Source organism: Tenrec ecaudatus, chromosome 1 (assembly GCF_050624435.1).
Source record: "Tenrec ecaudatus isolate mTenEca1 chromosome 1, mTenEca1.hap1, whole genome shotgun sequence".
NCBI classification, from domain to species: Eukaryota; Metazoa; Chordata; class Mammalia; order Afrosoricida; family Tenrecidae; genus Tenrec; species Tenrec ecaudatus.
In genome coordinates, this window is record NC_134530.1 from 63818250 (window position 1) to 63832537 (window position 14288).

A 14288-nucleotide genomic window follows, 5' to 3' on the forward strand; every position below is an offset into this window, starting at 1 on the left:
TATTTACATATGTACATATCTTTATTTAGACCTCTATAAATGCCCTTTGCTTCCTAGCTCTTTCCTCTATTTCCTTTGACTTTCCTCTTGTCCCACTATCATGCTCAGCCTTCATTTGGGTTACAGTAATTCCTCTCGGTTACATTACCCTTGTTCATACCCTACCAGGCCTCCTACACCCTCTTCACCACCGATTTGGATCACTTGTTGTTCCCTTGTCCCTGCGTTTGTTAACACCACTCACTACCTTTACCCCTACCTCCCCTTACCCATGTCCCCCTGGAACTGTCGGTCCCGTTGTTTTCTCCTCCAGATTGTTCATCCAGCCTATCTTATTTAGAGGGACCTGCAGAGATAATAACATGCACAAAACAAGACTGAGCAAAACCAAGCAACAAAAGAAAACAAAACAACAAGCCAATTACAAAACACAAAAAGAAGAAAGAAAAGCTTGTAGTTAGTTCAAGGACTGTTGGCCTTTAGGAGTGTTTTCCAATCAAGTCTATTGGGGTTCCAAGCCCTGGCCCCAAAGTCTATTTTTGTTATTCCCTGGGGACTTCCTTGCTTTGTTGTCCTTGCTGTTCTGTTGCATACCCCTTAGTGTTTTGCCTCGGTGTCATGGGATCAGATTGGGCGGAATTCGCACACGGTGTTTCCCATGTTGTCCCCTGTAGGGCTATGGGTCAGTGAGGGATGTTGTGTCTCATAGTGGGGGCGGCCATATTGTCCTCTGTGTATTGGCTGCTCTGAGCGGGAGTATCGTCGTCACTGCTTGGTGGGCCAGGATGTGCTCCACTCTCTCTTCTTTTGCTCCCGTGTGCTCTGATCAGACAGGGCTCTCTCCCAGAGCTACAGTTACAGGGCTGTCCTCTGAAATAAGTTCTTCTGGGGACCCATTTTATTGCTTTTAAAAATATTTTTATTTCTTAGGAATTTGGGAAAGGATACATATCTATGATACAGATTTTTAGAATATCAGATAGGAATAAAAGATCACTTAGAATCTTGCTAGGTTAATCCATATTTTTGAACATTTTAATGTATATGACCTCAGACTTTAGTGTATACAGAAGTTTTTGATTTTTTTAAGAGTTCATAATTATCCATCTAGCTCAGAAGCAACAAAGCCCACATGGAAGAACATACCAGCCTGTGTGATCACGTGGTTCCGAAGGGATCAGTTATCAGGCATTAAAGAATAAAAAATCATATCATTGGGTGCACACCTCCATGATACGATCGCTGAGGACAAACAGGTGCATAAGCAAATGTGGCGAAGGAAACTGATGGTGCCCGGCTATCAAAAGAGATAGCGTCTGAGGGCTTGAAGGTAAACAAGCGGCCATCTAGCTCAGAAGCAACAAAGCCCACATAGAAGAAGCACTCCAGTCTGTGCAATTAGGAGGTGTCGAAGGGATCAGGTATAAGGCATCATCAGAACAAAAAAATCTTACCATAGTGAATGAAGAGGGAAGTGCAGAGTGGAGACCCAAAGCCCATTTGTCGGCCACTGGAGATCCCCTCACAGAGGGGTTTAGGAGAGGAGATGGGTCAGTCAGGGTGCGATATAGTACCGATGAAGAACACAGCTTTCCTCCAGATCCTGGATGCTTCCTCCCTGCAACTACCATGATCCGAATTCTACCTTGCAGGACTGGATAGAGCAGAGGATGTACACTGGTGCAGATAGGAGCTGGAGGCACAGGGAATTCAGGGCGGATGATACCTTCAGGACCAGGGGGATATGAGGGGCGATACTAGGAGGGTAGAGTGAGAGTGGGTTGGAAAGAGGGAACTGATTACAAAGATCTACATGTGACCTCCTCCCTGGGGGATGAAAACAGAAAAGGGTGAAGGGAGATGTCGGACAGGGCAAGATATGAAAAAATAAATTATCAAGGGCTCATGAGGGAGGAGGGAGGGGGAAAAAAGAGGACCTGATGCAAAGGGCATAAGTGGAGAGCAAATGATTTGAAAATGATGAGGGCAATGACTGTACAGATGTGCTTTACACAATTGATGTATGGATGGATTGTGATGAGAGTTGTATGAGCCCCTAATAAAACGTTTTAAAAAACTATAAAAAAATAAGAATTCATAATTGTAATGATACTTTATGCTTTGTTTTACTTTGGCTCAAAGGAAAAGACAGAGTCTCTAATACAGCAATATGAAGCCGTAAGCCTACTGAATTCAGAGCGTTATGCCCGCCTAGAGCGGGCACAGGTTTTGGTGAACCAGTTTTGGGAGACTTACGAGGAACTCAACCCCTGGATTGAAGAAACTCGGGCACTTACAGCACAATTGCCCCCTCCAGCTATTGATCACGAGCAGCTCAGGCAGCAGCAAGAAGAGATGCGGGTAAGGAGCAAACCAAATTGCATTTTAGTCCCGAATGGGGTCCACAATTCACTCAATATGTTTATTGGTACCTACTCTTTGTAAGTTCTGTATTAATAAAGTTAATTCTTTATTGGTTAGAATTTCTTTTCAAAATGGAAGTCCCTCTCTGAATTATCTTCTCCATTTTTAACGTGAAAATTAAAGAGTAAGATTATGGAGTTGTCAGGAACCTCTGGGGATTGAGCAGAAGTAAAGGAATAGCTAAATCAAAGCCACAGTCTCTAAAGTCTTGCTGGGGATGGGGCTGTTGCTTGACAGAGCTGGAGTTGGGGGGCTTTTCACGTGGTAAGGCCCTAACTGGAGTGTGTACTCACATCAAGAAGTGTCAGAAAGCTGCTGCTGCAGAGTTAATATGAGAGGAAAATTTTAGATTATTTCAACTCTTATTGTTAATAATATAGTTACCATTAAGAATACTTTTTAAACATTTTATTTCTGGCCTGTGGCTTGATCTCATCCCTATCCCCATATTCCTGTAAGTAGAACATGCAGGTAGCCACAAGCAGTTGTAGTTTCTGTTCATAGCATATCCTGATGGGTGTCTCATTCTGTGAGGGTGGCAGTTGGTAAACCTTGGAATTAACCATATAGTTTGTAGCAAAACTTATTAGTACAGAGGAAAACGAGATAAAATTGTATAGGGGTCAGGAAGGGAGCATATACGGATATGCCAGAATCATTTTCTGAGTGATGAGAAAACCAAGCTGACTTTTTAAAATTAGGAGATTCGGGTAGTGCCAGAGCATAAAATTTGGTTGTTTTTTGTTCTCCCTAAATGGTAAGATGGTAGGACTTGCTGTTTTTAACACTTTAGGCTGTTTCTCTCAAAGTTTTCAGCTGCTTATTAAGGTCTCTGAACTGGTATAAATGTGCTCATGGTTTTTATTGTTTGTTTGTTTTTTTGTGCTCATGTTTTAATTATTTTTTCTTACATAGCAACTGAGGGAGTCCATTGCAGAACACAAACCTCATATTGATAAACTACTGAAGATAGGCCCCCAGCTAAAGGAGCTAAATCCAGAGGAAGGGGAAATGGTGGAAGAAAAATACCAGAAAGCAGAAAACATGTATGCCCAGATTAAAGAGGAAGTGCGCCAGCGGGCCTTGGCTCTGGATGAGGCCATTTCCCAGTCTGCTCAGGTATGTGTGTTTTGAACTCATACAACCTTCAACTGCCTTTCAGCTTAAGCAAAATGTCATCACTGTATCAGGCATGCTTCTGTGTTCAGGAGGTCCTTGAGCAGTTGATGATGATGCATTGTTGGTAGACTAGGAAATAGTAACTCTGCATTTGTGCTCCAAGGCATAATGGCATACTGATACCATTAGGAGGGTAAATGCGTCGTGGCTAGTATATTGTCTGTTAATAGTTTCTCTGAAAACTTTACGTTTTAGCAGGGATGGTTTGGATAAACTCATCTTGCAGACTCCTTTTGGGTCTGTTACCTTTGAGAATTAGAAAGACAGCACATTAGTCTTAGCTGGGAGGCCCCAAGCTAGCTTCCAATTCAAAGGCAGGTCCTTGAGTGGGGAGAAGTAAAAGCCAAGGAGAAGTATAAGTTCCCAGCAGTTGAGTTTAAAGCATGTAATTGCATACTCTTCAACTAATATATTACTGTTAGTGATACTTTTGTCATGTCTGTGGATATTTTATTCCTATGGTTGGTCAGTATTGGTTAATATTTGTACTTACTCAAGTTTTTTCCCCCACCTTCCATCCCATCTCTCACTCACATTGTGGAATGTGTTACTTTGTGTTGTTGCTGCCTGCTCCTGTCTTCCCCACATCGTCATATTTCATTGTTGTGTTGACCGCGCCCACCATTACAGATTTCAGAGGTAAGGTACCCGCTCCTGTGGGGATTAGGGTGTTCATATAAAGCAGAGAATCCAAGTCATTACCTGTAAGGAAATATCCTTCAACTCTAGCATAATTAGTATTAATTCGTGCTGTTTGTCAGTTTCATTTGGGGTGGAACCTAGAAGTGAGGGAGCATTCAATAGTAAACGATTTTGTAAGAGAATCCCATGTTTTACCGATAGGCACTTAAAATTAATAATCCTAGCTCTTATTAATAAACCCAGAGTTGTATTTACCAGAGTTCATTTGAGATAGCTTCTTTTTTTTTTTTTAAGAAGATATGCCTATTTGTTTGGCTCCCTCTCCTCCTACTCCACTTCAGATTATAAATGAGGGTTTTACTATTGTCATGGTTTTAAAAGTATCAGCAATGTGAGAAGCTAGTTCATTTGACCTTTGAAATGACCGTTCCTTATGCCAACATTTTAGTGTCTCACTGTTCCATGTGGTGTGTTGTTAAATTGCATGCCCTGGTACGTTTAGACTCCTAGTTGCATGCATATTGAATTTCCTGCCCATTCACACAGCTGGTGGAGGGCATCTAACTTGTTAGTCTAGTTTGTTGCATGCAGCTGTCCTCTGAGATGTTGACACTGACACCAGTTTCAGTCTTGCCCCTTTTTCATCACATTTGTTGGACTAGGAGGAATATTTTGATAGCAATAATGATCAGAGTTGATTTCTGTTATATGAATATCTTTTTGGTCACTAAGCATTTGCATTGTGGTTTTTGGTGAGCTAGCTCTGGTCCACTGTATCAAGTTTCTTAGCCAAACCCAACATTCAACAGCTATCAGAGTACTTGGCAGGTTATCCTAGAAGTAGTAGGTTTACACCCTGGTCTTATCCCCTAACGTTTCCCCTAGAAGTTTGATAGAATTATTGTGATGGCTAAACAGTTCGATATTTGTTTAGTTCCATGATAAAATTGAGCCCATGTTGGAGACTCTGGAGAATCTTTCCACTCGTCTGCGCATGCCACCCTTGATCCCTGCTGAAGTAGACAAGATCAGAGAGTGCATCAATGACAATAAAAGTGCCACCATGGAGCTGGAAAAGCTACAGCCTTCCTTTGAGGCCCTAAAGCGCCGTGGAGAAGAACTCATTGGGCGATCTCAGGGAGCTGATAAGGATATGGCTGCCAAAGGTGCTTTATTAATTTACTTCATTTTAAAGACAATCAGTAGTAAATCATAGGTTGTGATTATCACCCGTATCCCACCAAATATGTTTCATTGAGTATGAACGTAGTCCCTACTTAATGAATATTCCAGGAAATCATTGAGAATTCAGAAGATACTTCCCCATTGAAACAAGGTTACAATTGGTAGTTAGATTCCCAGACAGGGCAGCAAATGCTCCTTTAACCCCCTAATGTGAGTAAACTACAAGTAATAGTAGTATGTAGTGTTATAAAACTACCTTTTAAAACACTTTCCATGGGAAATATAAGTACCCTACCAAAATAACCCAAACGCACTGCCATCGGGTTGAGTCTGGCTCATAGTGACCCTATAGGCCAGAGTAGAATTGCCCCTGTTAGTTTTTAAGATTGTAACTCTTTCTCCCAAGTTTGGTCCTTAGAAGTTTTGTGTTTTAGCAATATATATTAGCTAATAACATTTCCAAATAATGTTTGCTTTCTTGATGTGGGAGACCAACATAAGGAAAATCTGCTGTGGTAAAAATAATATTAACCAGTCGAAGGTAGAAAACTTAATAAAAGATAACTAAAAGAAAACTTACTAAAAGTAGATGTCTTAATTTAAAAAATTTTTGGAGCTTTTACTAAAAGTAGATGTCTTTTAATTTTAAAAAATTGTGGAGCTTTTCTTCATGCTAATTTCAGTGAAAATGCCAGTATTAGTCTTAACCGTTGATGGGGTTGGTTTTAAGTACTTAGACAGGCTTGATTCGCTTCTCTTTTTTACCACTTCAGAAATCCAGGATAAACTGGATCAAATGGTGTTCTTCTGGGAGGATATCAAAGCTCGGGCTGAAGAGCGAGAAATGAAATTCCTTGACGTTCTTGAATTAGCAGAGAAGTTCTGGTACGACATGGCAGCTCTCCTAACCACCATCAAAGACACCCAGGATATCGTCCATGACTTGGAAAGCCCAGGCATTGACCCTTCCATCATCAAACAACAGGTTGAAGCTGCTGAGGTAAGAAAAAGCAAAATCCCTTCTGTTCTGAGTTTGTCTTCTAGAAAAACACTTTATCCAAGTGTGTTTTGTTGACTGCTTGGCGAGGCTGAACATCTTGATACATTTGTATTGTTCTTTAAGTTTAATGTGATCCCCACCATCACCACCACCCTTTACAAATGAAACAAAACAAAAACCTTGATACCAAGAAGGGAGGTTCATTAACTAGATAATAGATCTGTTAATCTGATGAAGAAAAAGACAAAAAGTAATATAAGGAGAGTCAATGTGGCCAAGGCAAAAGAAGACACTGAGAGGTCCACATGAGTAAAGGGCACCTATGGTAAATGTAGCTGCAACAACTGTAATAACACGGTAATTTATGAGTAGATGTATATGATAAATGGGCAGGTAAGGTCATTCAGGACTGTGTATATTTAGGTATAAACCAAAGCCGTTGCCATCAAATAGATTTCCAATGCATAGCCACCTAATAGGATAGAGTGGAACTGTCCTGAAAGGTGTGAGGCTGCCACAGATTCCTCCACTTGGCATCCTTTGGGGTGTAACCAGTGACCTTTGGTTTAGCACTTAACCACTACACCACCAAGTCTCCAGTATATAAATATAGTGGCTATTTCTACATATGTATTTGTATATACTGCATATATATTCATTCCTATAAGAGAGCACAAAGGAGCATAGTTATGGAAACTTCTTAGACATAACCAAACACCTTGTAAGACTGAACTGGGCTTGAAAGGTAGGGAACCATAGCCTCAGGGGCCATCTGGATCAGGTGGCATGCATAGTTACATCTAATTTTATGAGCAACATCTGGGGTCTATGGCTTAGGAGCAGTCATCTAAAATACAACTATTGGCATCTTCCCATCTGGAGCAAAGGAGAGTGGAGAAAAGCAAAGACCCAAGGAAGCGATTAGCTCCTTGACCCAGAAGAGCTGCAGCCTCTACTCACCTGAGAATGGAATTACACTGAGAATTCTGGACTCGCTCTAGAGATAACACTATTTGACATACTTTTTCCATTTATTTTTAAGGCGTCTGTTGTATTATTAGCTACCATTTAGTCTGCTCTGACTTAGAGCAACCTTATGTATAATACAAAAAATTGTTGCTCAGTTCTTCACCATTCTCATATCCTCACCTCCCTGCCTAGGTGTTAGTAAAAGCTTCTCTCGCTTTATCTTATTCATTTAGCACATGCTAAGGCTGTCTTTCTATTATCAATCTTACGTCTCACTTTTATTTCAGTCGTTCTCTCACATTGACCTTCTTTTCCTCCTTTCCATCTCCTTTATTGCCAGTTCATTCACTTTTTAAGACCTGGCACAAACTGGCTTTTCTTCAAAACTAATCTTGTTGGTATATATCTATTGCAGCGGTTCTCAAGTGGTTCACGACCCCTTTGGGGGTCGAACAACCTTTTCACGGGCTGCCTAAGACCATCGGAAAACACAAATATCTCACAATGTATAAATACATATTGCTTTGTGATTAATCACTATGCTTTAATTATGTTTAATTATGTTCACTTTGTAACAATGAAAATAAATCCTGTTTATCAGATATTTACATTACGATTCATAATAGTAGCAAAATTAGAGTTATGAAGTAGCAACAAAAATAATTTTAAGGTTGGAGGTCACCACAGCATGAGGTCACCACAACATTAAAGGGTCACGGCATTGGGAAGGTTGAGAACCACTGGTCTATTATATCACCTTGGAGATAGGAACTGCCTCTTACCTTTTTCAGAGGGACTTGCATCTGTCTGTCTACTTTGACAGTTGCTTAACAAGAGGAAAGGATGCGTATTCATTATTGAATTTCATTGCATCTTTCTCAATGGGGGAAAAATCTATTGTGGAGTCTGTAGCTTCACTCTATAGATAGGCAATATATTAAGACATTGACAAGTAATAGACAGTTCTGCTCAGCATCTGTTATTGATGGCAGTATATATTGCATTTACAAAGTTAGGGAAGTTCTGTTCTGCTTTCTGTTTTGGATTATGTTCTCTTCCCTTTCCTGCAGACAATTAAGGAGGAGACAGATGGTCTGCACGAGGAGCTAGAGTTTATTCGAATCCTTGGAGCAGATCTGATTTTTGCCTGTGGAGAAACTGAGAAGCCTGAGGTGAAGAAGAGTATCGATGAGGTATGGGTGTGTGTGTAAAGAACTCAAACGAAAATGTTAGTGGACTCAGACTTAAGAGAGACATGAATTTAGGAATCTGATTGAATTGTTTTCCTCTAGATGAATAATGCCTGGGAGAACTTAAACAAAACATGGAGAGAGAGGCTAGAAAAACTCGAGGATGCCATGCAAGCTGCTGTGCAGTATCAGGACACTCTGCAGGTGAGAGGCCAGGAGGCATTGCCAAGGGAACACGGGCTCCATCTTCTCCGTGACGCTTGCTGGCGTTCGTACAGTAGTGACTATCCTTTGCAGGCCTGGGACATTCTCAGACCTGAGACAGTGCTGGCTCGCATTTCTAGGCATAGTGGACCACTCTACTGAGGAAAGCACTGGCACTGCCAGAATTTTTGTTGTTTTTGTTATTTTTATCTTCATTGCCTATGTGACGTATTTATCCTCTTGGTAGCTCTGCAGTCAAGCTGGGCTTGAGGTGAACATCACTCGTACTTGTTTAGAAACCACTTATCTTAAAGCACAGCTTGACACATTGGCTTTGGGGTGGTAACAGCTTTTAACTGCCAATGAGAAGTCATCTAATTTATTCACATTTAGTGTTTCCATTTAATTTATTTTGGTCATGATTCTGGTAATGGTGACCTTGTTCTCTAATCTCTGCATGAGTGGAATAAAGATCAGTGTGCCCCCACCTCAGCCCCACCTAACAGCAGATGGCACAGTAAGCCATGCCTTGCCAGTGCTCCTTCTAGCAACAATAGTGCTGATGTGCACTCAGCAACTTGGGCTTTCATTTTTTGACTCTGTGTATATATTTTTAATTTCAGGCTATGTTTGACTGGCTCGATAACACTGTGATTAAACTCTGCACCATGGTTCCTGTTGGCACTGACCTCAACACTGTTAAAGATCAGTTAAATGAAATGAAGGTTTGTATTGAGAATGACTCCGTTTTGTTTGGATTCAAGGTTATGTTGTGTTGAGAATGACTCTTTGCTGCTTTTGAAGAATAGCTATGATCTCTTCTTAGTTTTTAAAGGTCTGGTTCATGTTAACTTTATTAACTATGTCTTTGATAGGAATTCAAAGTGGAAGTTTACCAACAGCAAATTGAAATGGAGAAGCTCAATCACCAGGGTGAATTGATGCTGAAGAAAGCGACTGATGAAACAGACAGAGACATAATACGAGAACCACTGACAGAACTCAAACACCTCTGGGAGAACCTGGGTGAGAAAATTGCCTACAGACAGGTAAGACAAATGGTGGCTTATTTAAATCACTTAAATAAACTACTCTCTACTGTTTTCCCCAAAATTTCTTAACAAATATTTTCTTTATGTGTTTTTCTGTGCAGCATAAACTAGAAGGTGCTCTGTTGGCCCTTGGCCAATTCCAGCATGCCTTAGAGGAACTAATGAGTTGGCTGATTCACACTGAAGAGTTGTTAGATGCTCAGAGACCAGTAAGTGGAGACCCCAAAGTCATTGAAGTTGAGCTTGCAAAACACCACGTAAGTAATTTTCATCTCAAAGCCTATTTGCCACAAGAAGCCTTCTGATGTGTCTTCCATAGAGAACCAGGCTGCATTATAGTAATAGAAACAAATGTTGTTCAACATTTTTTAGGTTCTCAAAAACGATGTTTTGGCCCATCAAGCCACAGTGGAAACAGTCAACAAAGCTGGAAATGAACTTCTTGAATCTAGCGCTGGAGATGATGCCAGCAGCTTAAGGAGCCGATTGGAAACTATGAACCAGTGCTGGGAGTCAGTATTACAAAAAACAGAGGAGAGGGAGCAGCAGCTTCAGTCGACACTGCAGCAGGTGTGTCAGAGTTGTATGAGAAGACGCCTCAGTGAGAAAGGAAAGCAATATGGAGTACAAATCCCTATGTCTTAAGAGCATGTATGCCTGAACTTGTCCAGAAGAATAGTTTTTCAGAGTGGTGTGTGTGTGTGTGTGTGTGTTTCCTTTTAGTCCGGTATCTTCAAAATTGGTAAATCTTCAGTATCACAAACCTCTTTCACAACCACAGACACTTAAATCAAGTCAGGTCTCTCCATGTCCAGTAAGACCTTAGCAAGTCAGTCAGGTTTTATCAGACTTACCGTGTTATAATGGGGTCTGGACTGAAAGAGTCTCCTGCATTCTAACAATAATAGATTGGCCCCATGCTAATCAGCAATGGAACAAGTTTGCCTGAGTGAAGTCTAAAATTCCTCCCTCAAGTTGCCAAACAGACTTGATGGCTGATGTTGTGTTTTTTTTGTTTTTTTACTCAACAGGCCCAAGGTTTCCACAGTGAAATTGAAGATTTCCTTTTGGAACTAACTAGAATGGAGAACCAGCTTTCAGCATCTAAACCTACAGGAGGACTTCCTGAAACTGCTAGGGAACAACTTGATATGCATATGGTAATGGAGAATTCTTCAAATTGAAGATCCCATATTCACTAGTTCCTTTTCATTTCACAAGACATGTATTTGGGAATCTACAAAATCCTATATTTTCACTGGCAATATATATACAACCTTAGGGATTATTGCTTACTTTGGATTTTCAACACCTTGCCATAGGCAGTTGTCACAGGGAAGGGCCAAATGGAAATACATGTATGAGCTGGTCATTCGAGCTGGCACAATGACATTGACTTGAAGATTAAAGCTTCGAGAAGTAAGATTGCATACCACAGATGTGATTGCATTTACTACTTCGTTTGAATTTATTAAATCTAGTAGATAATGACAATATTTCAAGAAAGTAAACAGAGCAAGAAACAACGTACGTTTGGGGCAAGTTATATATGTAAAGGGGAAATGATTGGGGTTTGTTTTGGTGGTTTCTAGTCATCACCTCCCCAAAACCTTTTTCTCCATTTACTTGGTGACAGAATTACAGTACTATTAAAGTAGAAACAGTGGGTTTCATGCTACAATAACTTATCCATTGAACTGACCTAAAGAAAGGCTTTGGACCTAGTTGAGACTTAGACTGTGCTACTACATATGTGGATGTATGTCTTCCAGGGACAAAGACTTTTATGTTTTTTATCAGCTTTGCTGCCTTTACTTATAGGAACTCCATTCCCAACTGAAAGCGAAGGAAGAGACTTACAATCAACTGCTCGACAAGGGCAGGCTCATGCTTATAGGCCGTGAGGATTCTGGGTCTGGCTCAAAGACAGAGCAGAGTGTAGCACTCTTGGAGCAGAAGTGGCATGTGGTCAGCAGTAAGATGGAAGAAAGAAAGGTACTGTTAGCAAATTCCATGTGCGATAACTGAGTAGTTGGCTTAATGGCTGCATGTAATTAACATCTTGTTTTTTTTGTTTTTCAATGTCTGTAACAAAATTTATCCCTGAGGCTCAGCAGAGAGGAACGGGGCCCATGAGTTACAAGGTCTCTGTGGCAGCCTTTTGGGCCAGTGCCAGCCTTGGGTGGGGCCCGGGCACTGAATTTGATACAGCTGCAAGACCATCTTATTACTAATGAATATTTTTCTAAGATCAATATACTGTAGCAAAAATGGCAGAACCTGATACCTTCTGAAGTGACTTCATATTAAATATGATCCTCTCTGTTGTTGAGAGTTTTATTTTCCATTTAAGTCAAGTTGCATTGATGGTACTAGTGTGATGATAATATTCTTAGGAGAATTAATTCCAGAGTAGTCCCAAGGAGTTGGGGACCTATGATGTCCTAGATGCTCAGCTCTTCTGTGATGCTTTGCAGGTCCATTTTTACCCCACTCCTCCCTTGAATACATTTCCTCACATTTCTGGGTTCTGAGAAATGCTGCAGCATCCCACAGAAACTAATGCAAGTTTGGAGAAAAGTCTCACATGATGCTGGGTGATGTTTAGTCCAAAATCCAAGGTCAGGAAGGGATAAACCAGGTGCTGAGTCCAGAAGTCACACTCCACTCCTGACTCTTGCTGGTGATGAGATCACACCCCTGATTCTCAGAGGTTTATTTTATACCCAGCAGGTTGGTATTGCAGGGAATCCTGTTCACAATTACTCACAGGCGAATCCTGTCAGTATCTTCACCCACCTTACCAGACCCATGTAAGGAAAGGTCATTTGGTGGGACCTACGTTACATTGAGTATAAACAGTGCAATCAAATAAACATATACCATATATACTCAAGGCAATCTTTAAAAACAAGGTTTTGCTATTAGTTGGTGATTTGCAATTAAGTTTGCATAGGGAGTTAAATGAATTTCCCTCAGGAATCTGATTTCTCCTTTAAGTGCAGTAGACAGGGCATTTATTAGAAGTCAGGAGAAAAGTATTCGCTATGACCTTTCCCCACACCTCGTAAAACAAAATTATCCAAAAAAAACTTCAAAGGGGGCTTCAAGGTATTTGTCTAAAAAGATTGTTTCATTGAGAATATGGAATTTCATTTTCTGTGCTGGTCATATTAAATGTGAAATACATGTTCAAATCTGTTGACCAGATCCACTCAACAGCTAGTTATTGAACATGGATGTACCAGACACTGAACTAAGTATATAGTACAAATCATAAAGGTATAAAGCAGCCTACCTTCATGGAATTTGTTGGGCAGATGGATATAAAATAGTCATACATATAAATAAACATTTTTGAAAGAAACATTAATTTTCTAGTGTGCTTCTAGCTTGGAGTCTAGTGATTTTGTTACATAAAGGGTCACTGAGTACTTGAGTATATATGGCTATGCTCCAGTTCTTGAGACCCAGATCTACAGACCCTGAAGAAAGTAGAGCTAAGACTAATTTAAAAAGCAGGCAGATTCTGGCCCAAACCAAACATTTTCTAGAGGGTTGTCCCAATTGTGGCATGGACTCCCTCAGGAGATCAGCAGTGGAACAGGCCAAGCCAAGACTGGGGAACCATGGTGGTCATTTTTTATTTTGCAGTAACATTATATCTCAGGCCCACCAAAATTTACTAAATGTACACGATGCCCTGTTACAGACTACATAGGGAAGAACAGTGTGGAAACTCTTCCTGCCATCTGGGAACTTAAAGTATATTTATTTTAAAAATATATTTTATTGAGGGTTCTTACAGCTCTTATAACAAACATCACATACATCAGTTGTTTCAAGCATATTTGTACATATGTTGGCATCATCATACAGCTGTGTATCCTCCACCTAGTATCTGTTAATGTGAATATCCTAAAGTATATTAATTTACAAACATGTATGATAGAATTGAGAGGGATTTGACTTGGCTAATTTTATTGGTGCAGGCTGGGTCTGTACATTTTATGACACTCATTATAACATTTTCTTCAAGTTACAGAAGGCAGCCTAAAAGCACAATGAAAATGATAAAAATTAGAAAGCAATCAACTAGAATTATCACTAGTTAGTTAAAATTAGTTTATAGCTTTGGTGTGAATATTTAAGCTAAATTACTTTTTAACCTGCCATGAATCTACTGTTAGACGGGCCAGGAGCAGACATGGCTGAGGATGGAGCTTCTGGAGTGTGCAGGGTCAGGTACATTTGTGGAGAGTAGCACTTCCTTTGAATGAGCTGAGGCTTTGGCCTTTCTGGTGCGCATTATTCAACATAATGGGGGAGGGAGGTAAATCCAAAAATTGTTTCTAGTTTCAAAATTTCATGTGGAAATCTGTCACTTTTTTGGTTACTTTTTCTGTTTGTAACAAAAGTTTGAGAAAAGATATTTTCTCCAAT

The 14288-nt window shown here is 40.3% G+C and overlaps 1 protein-coding gene and 1 non-coding gene across 4 annotated transcripts in view; one reads left to right on the forward strand and one right to left on the reverse strand.

The window, feature by feature from the left end:
- The window catches only part of MACF1 (microtubule actin crosslinking factor 1), a 384195-nt gene that overhangs the window by 340006 nt on the left and 29901 nt on the right, over positions 1 to 14288 (forward strand). The window contains exons 63-75 of one of the 3 annotated variants that reach the window (XM_075554202.1): positions 2143 to 2361; positions 3340 to 3543; positions 4234 to 4242; positions 5180 to 5411; positions 6204 to 6430; positions 8470 to 8592; positions 8692 to 8793; positions 9417 to 9518; positions 9669 to 9842; positions 9947 to 10102; positions 10218 to 10415; positions 10877 to 11005; positions 11667 to 11840. In XM_075554202.1, the coding sequence (XP_075410317.1) occupies positions 2143 to 2361; positions 3340 to 3543; positions 4234 to 4242; positions 5180 to 5411; positions 6204 to 6430; positions 8470 to 8592; positions 8692 to 8793; positions 9417 to 9518; positions 9669 to 9842; positions 9947 to 10102; positions 10218 to 10415; positions 10877 to 11005; positions 11667 to 11840 (2049 nt within the window). Of the gene's footprint in view, positions 1 to 2142; positions 2362 to 3339; positions 3590 to 4233; positions 4243 to 5179; positions 5412 to 6203; positions 6431 to 8469; positions 8593 to 8691; positions 8794 to 9416; positions 9519 to 9668; positions 9843 to 9946; positions 10103 to 10217; positions 10416 to 10876; positions 11006 to 11666; positions 11841 to 14288 lie in introns of those variants that run through there. The other 2 variants (XM_075554201.1, XM_075554200.1) reach the window with 2 other exon arrangements.
- Positions 11925 to 12061, reverse strand: LOC142437679 (small nucleolar RNA SNORA5). Its single transcript, XR_012782217.1, has one exon. It is a non-coding gene; the product is annotated as a small nucleolar RNA SNORA5 (small nucleolar RNA).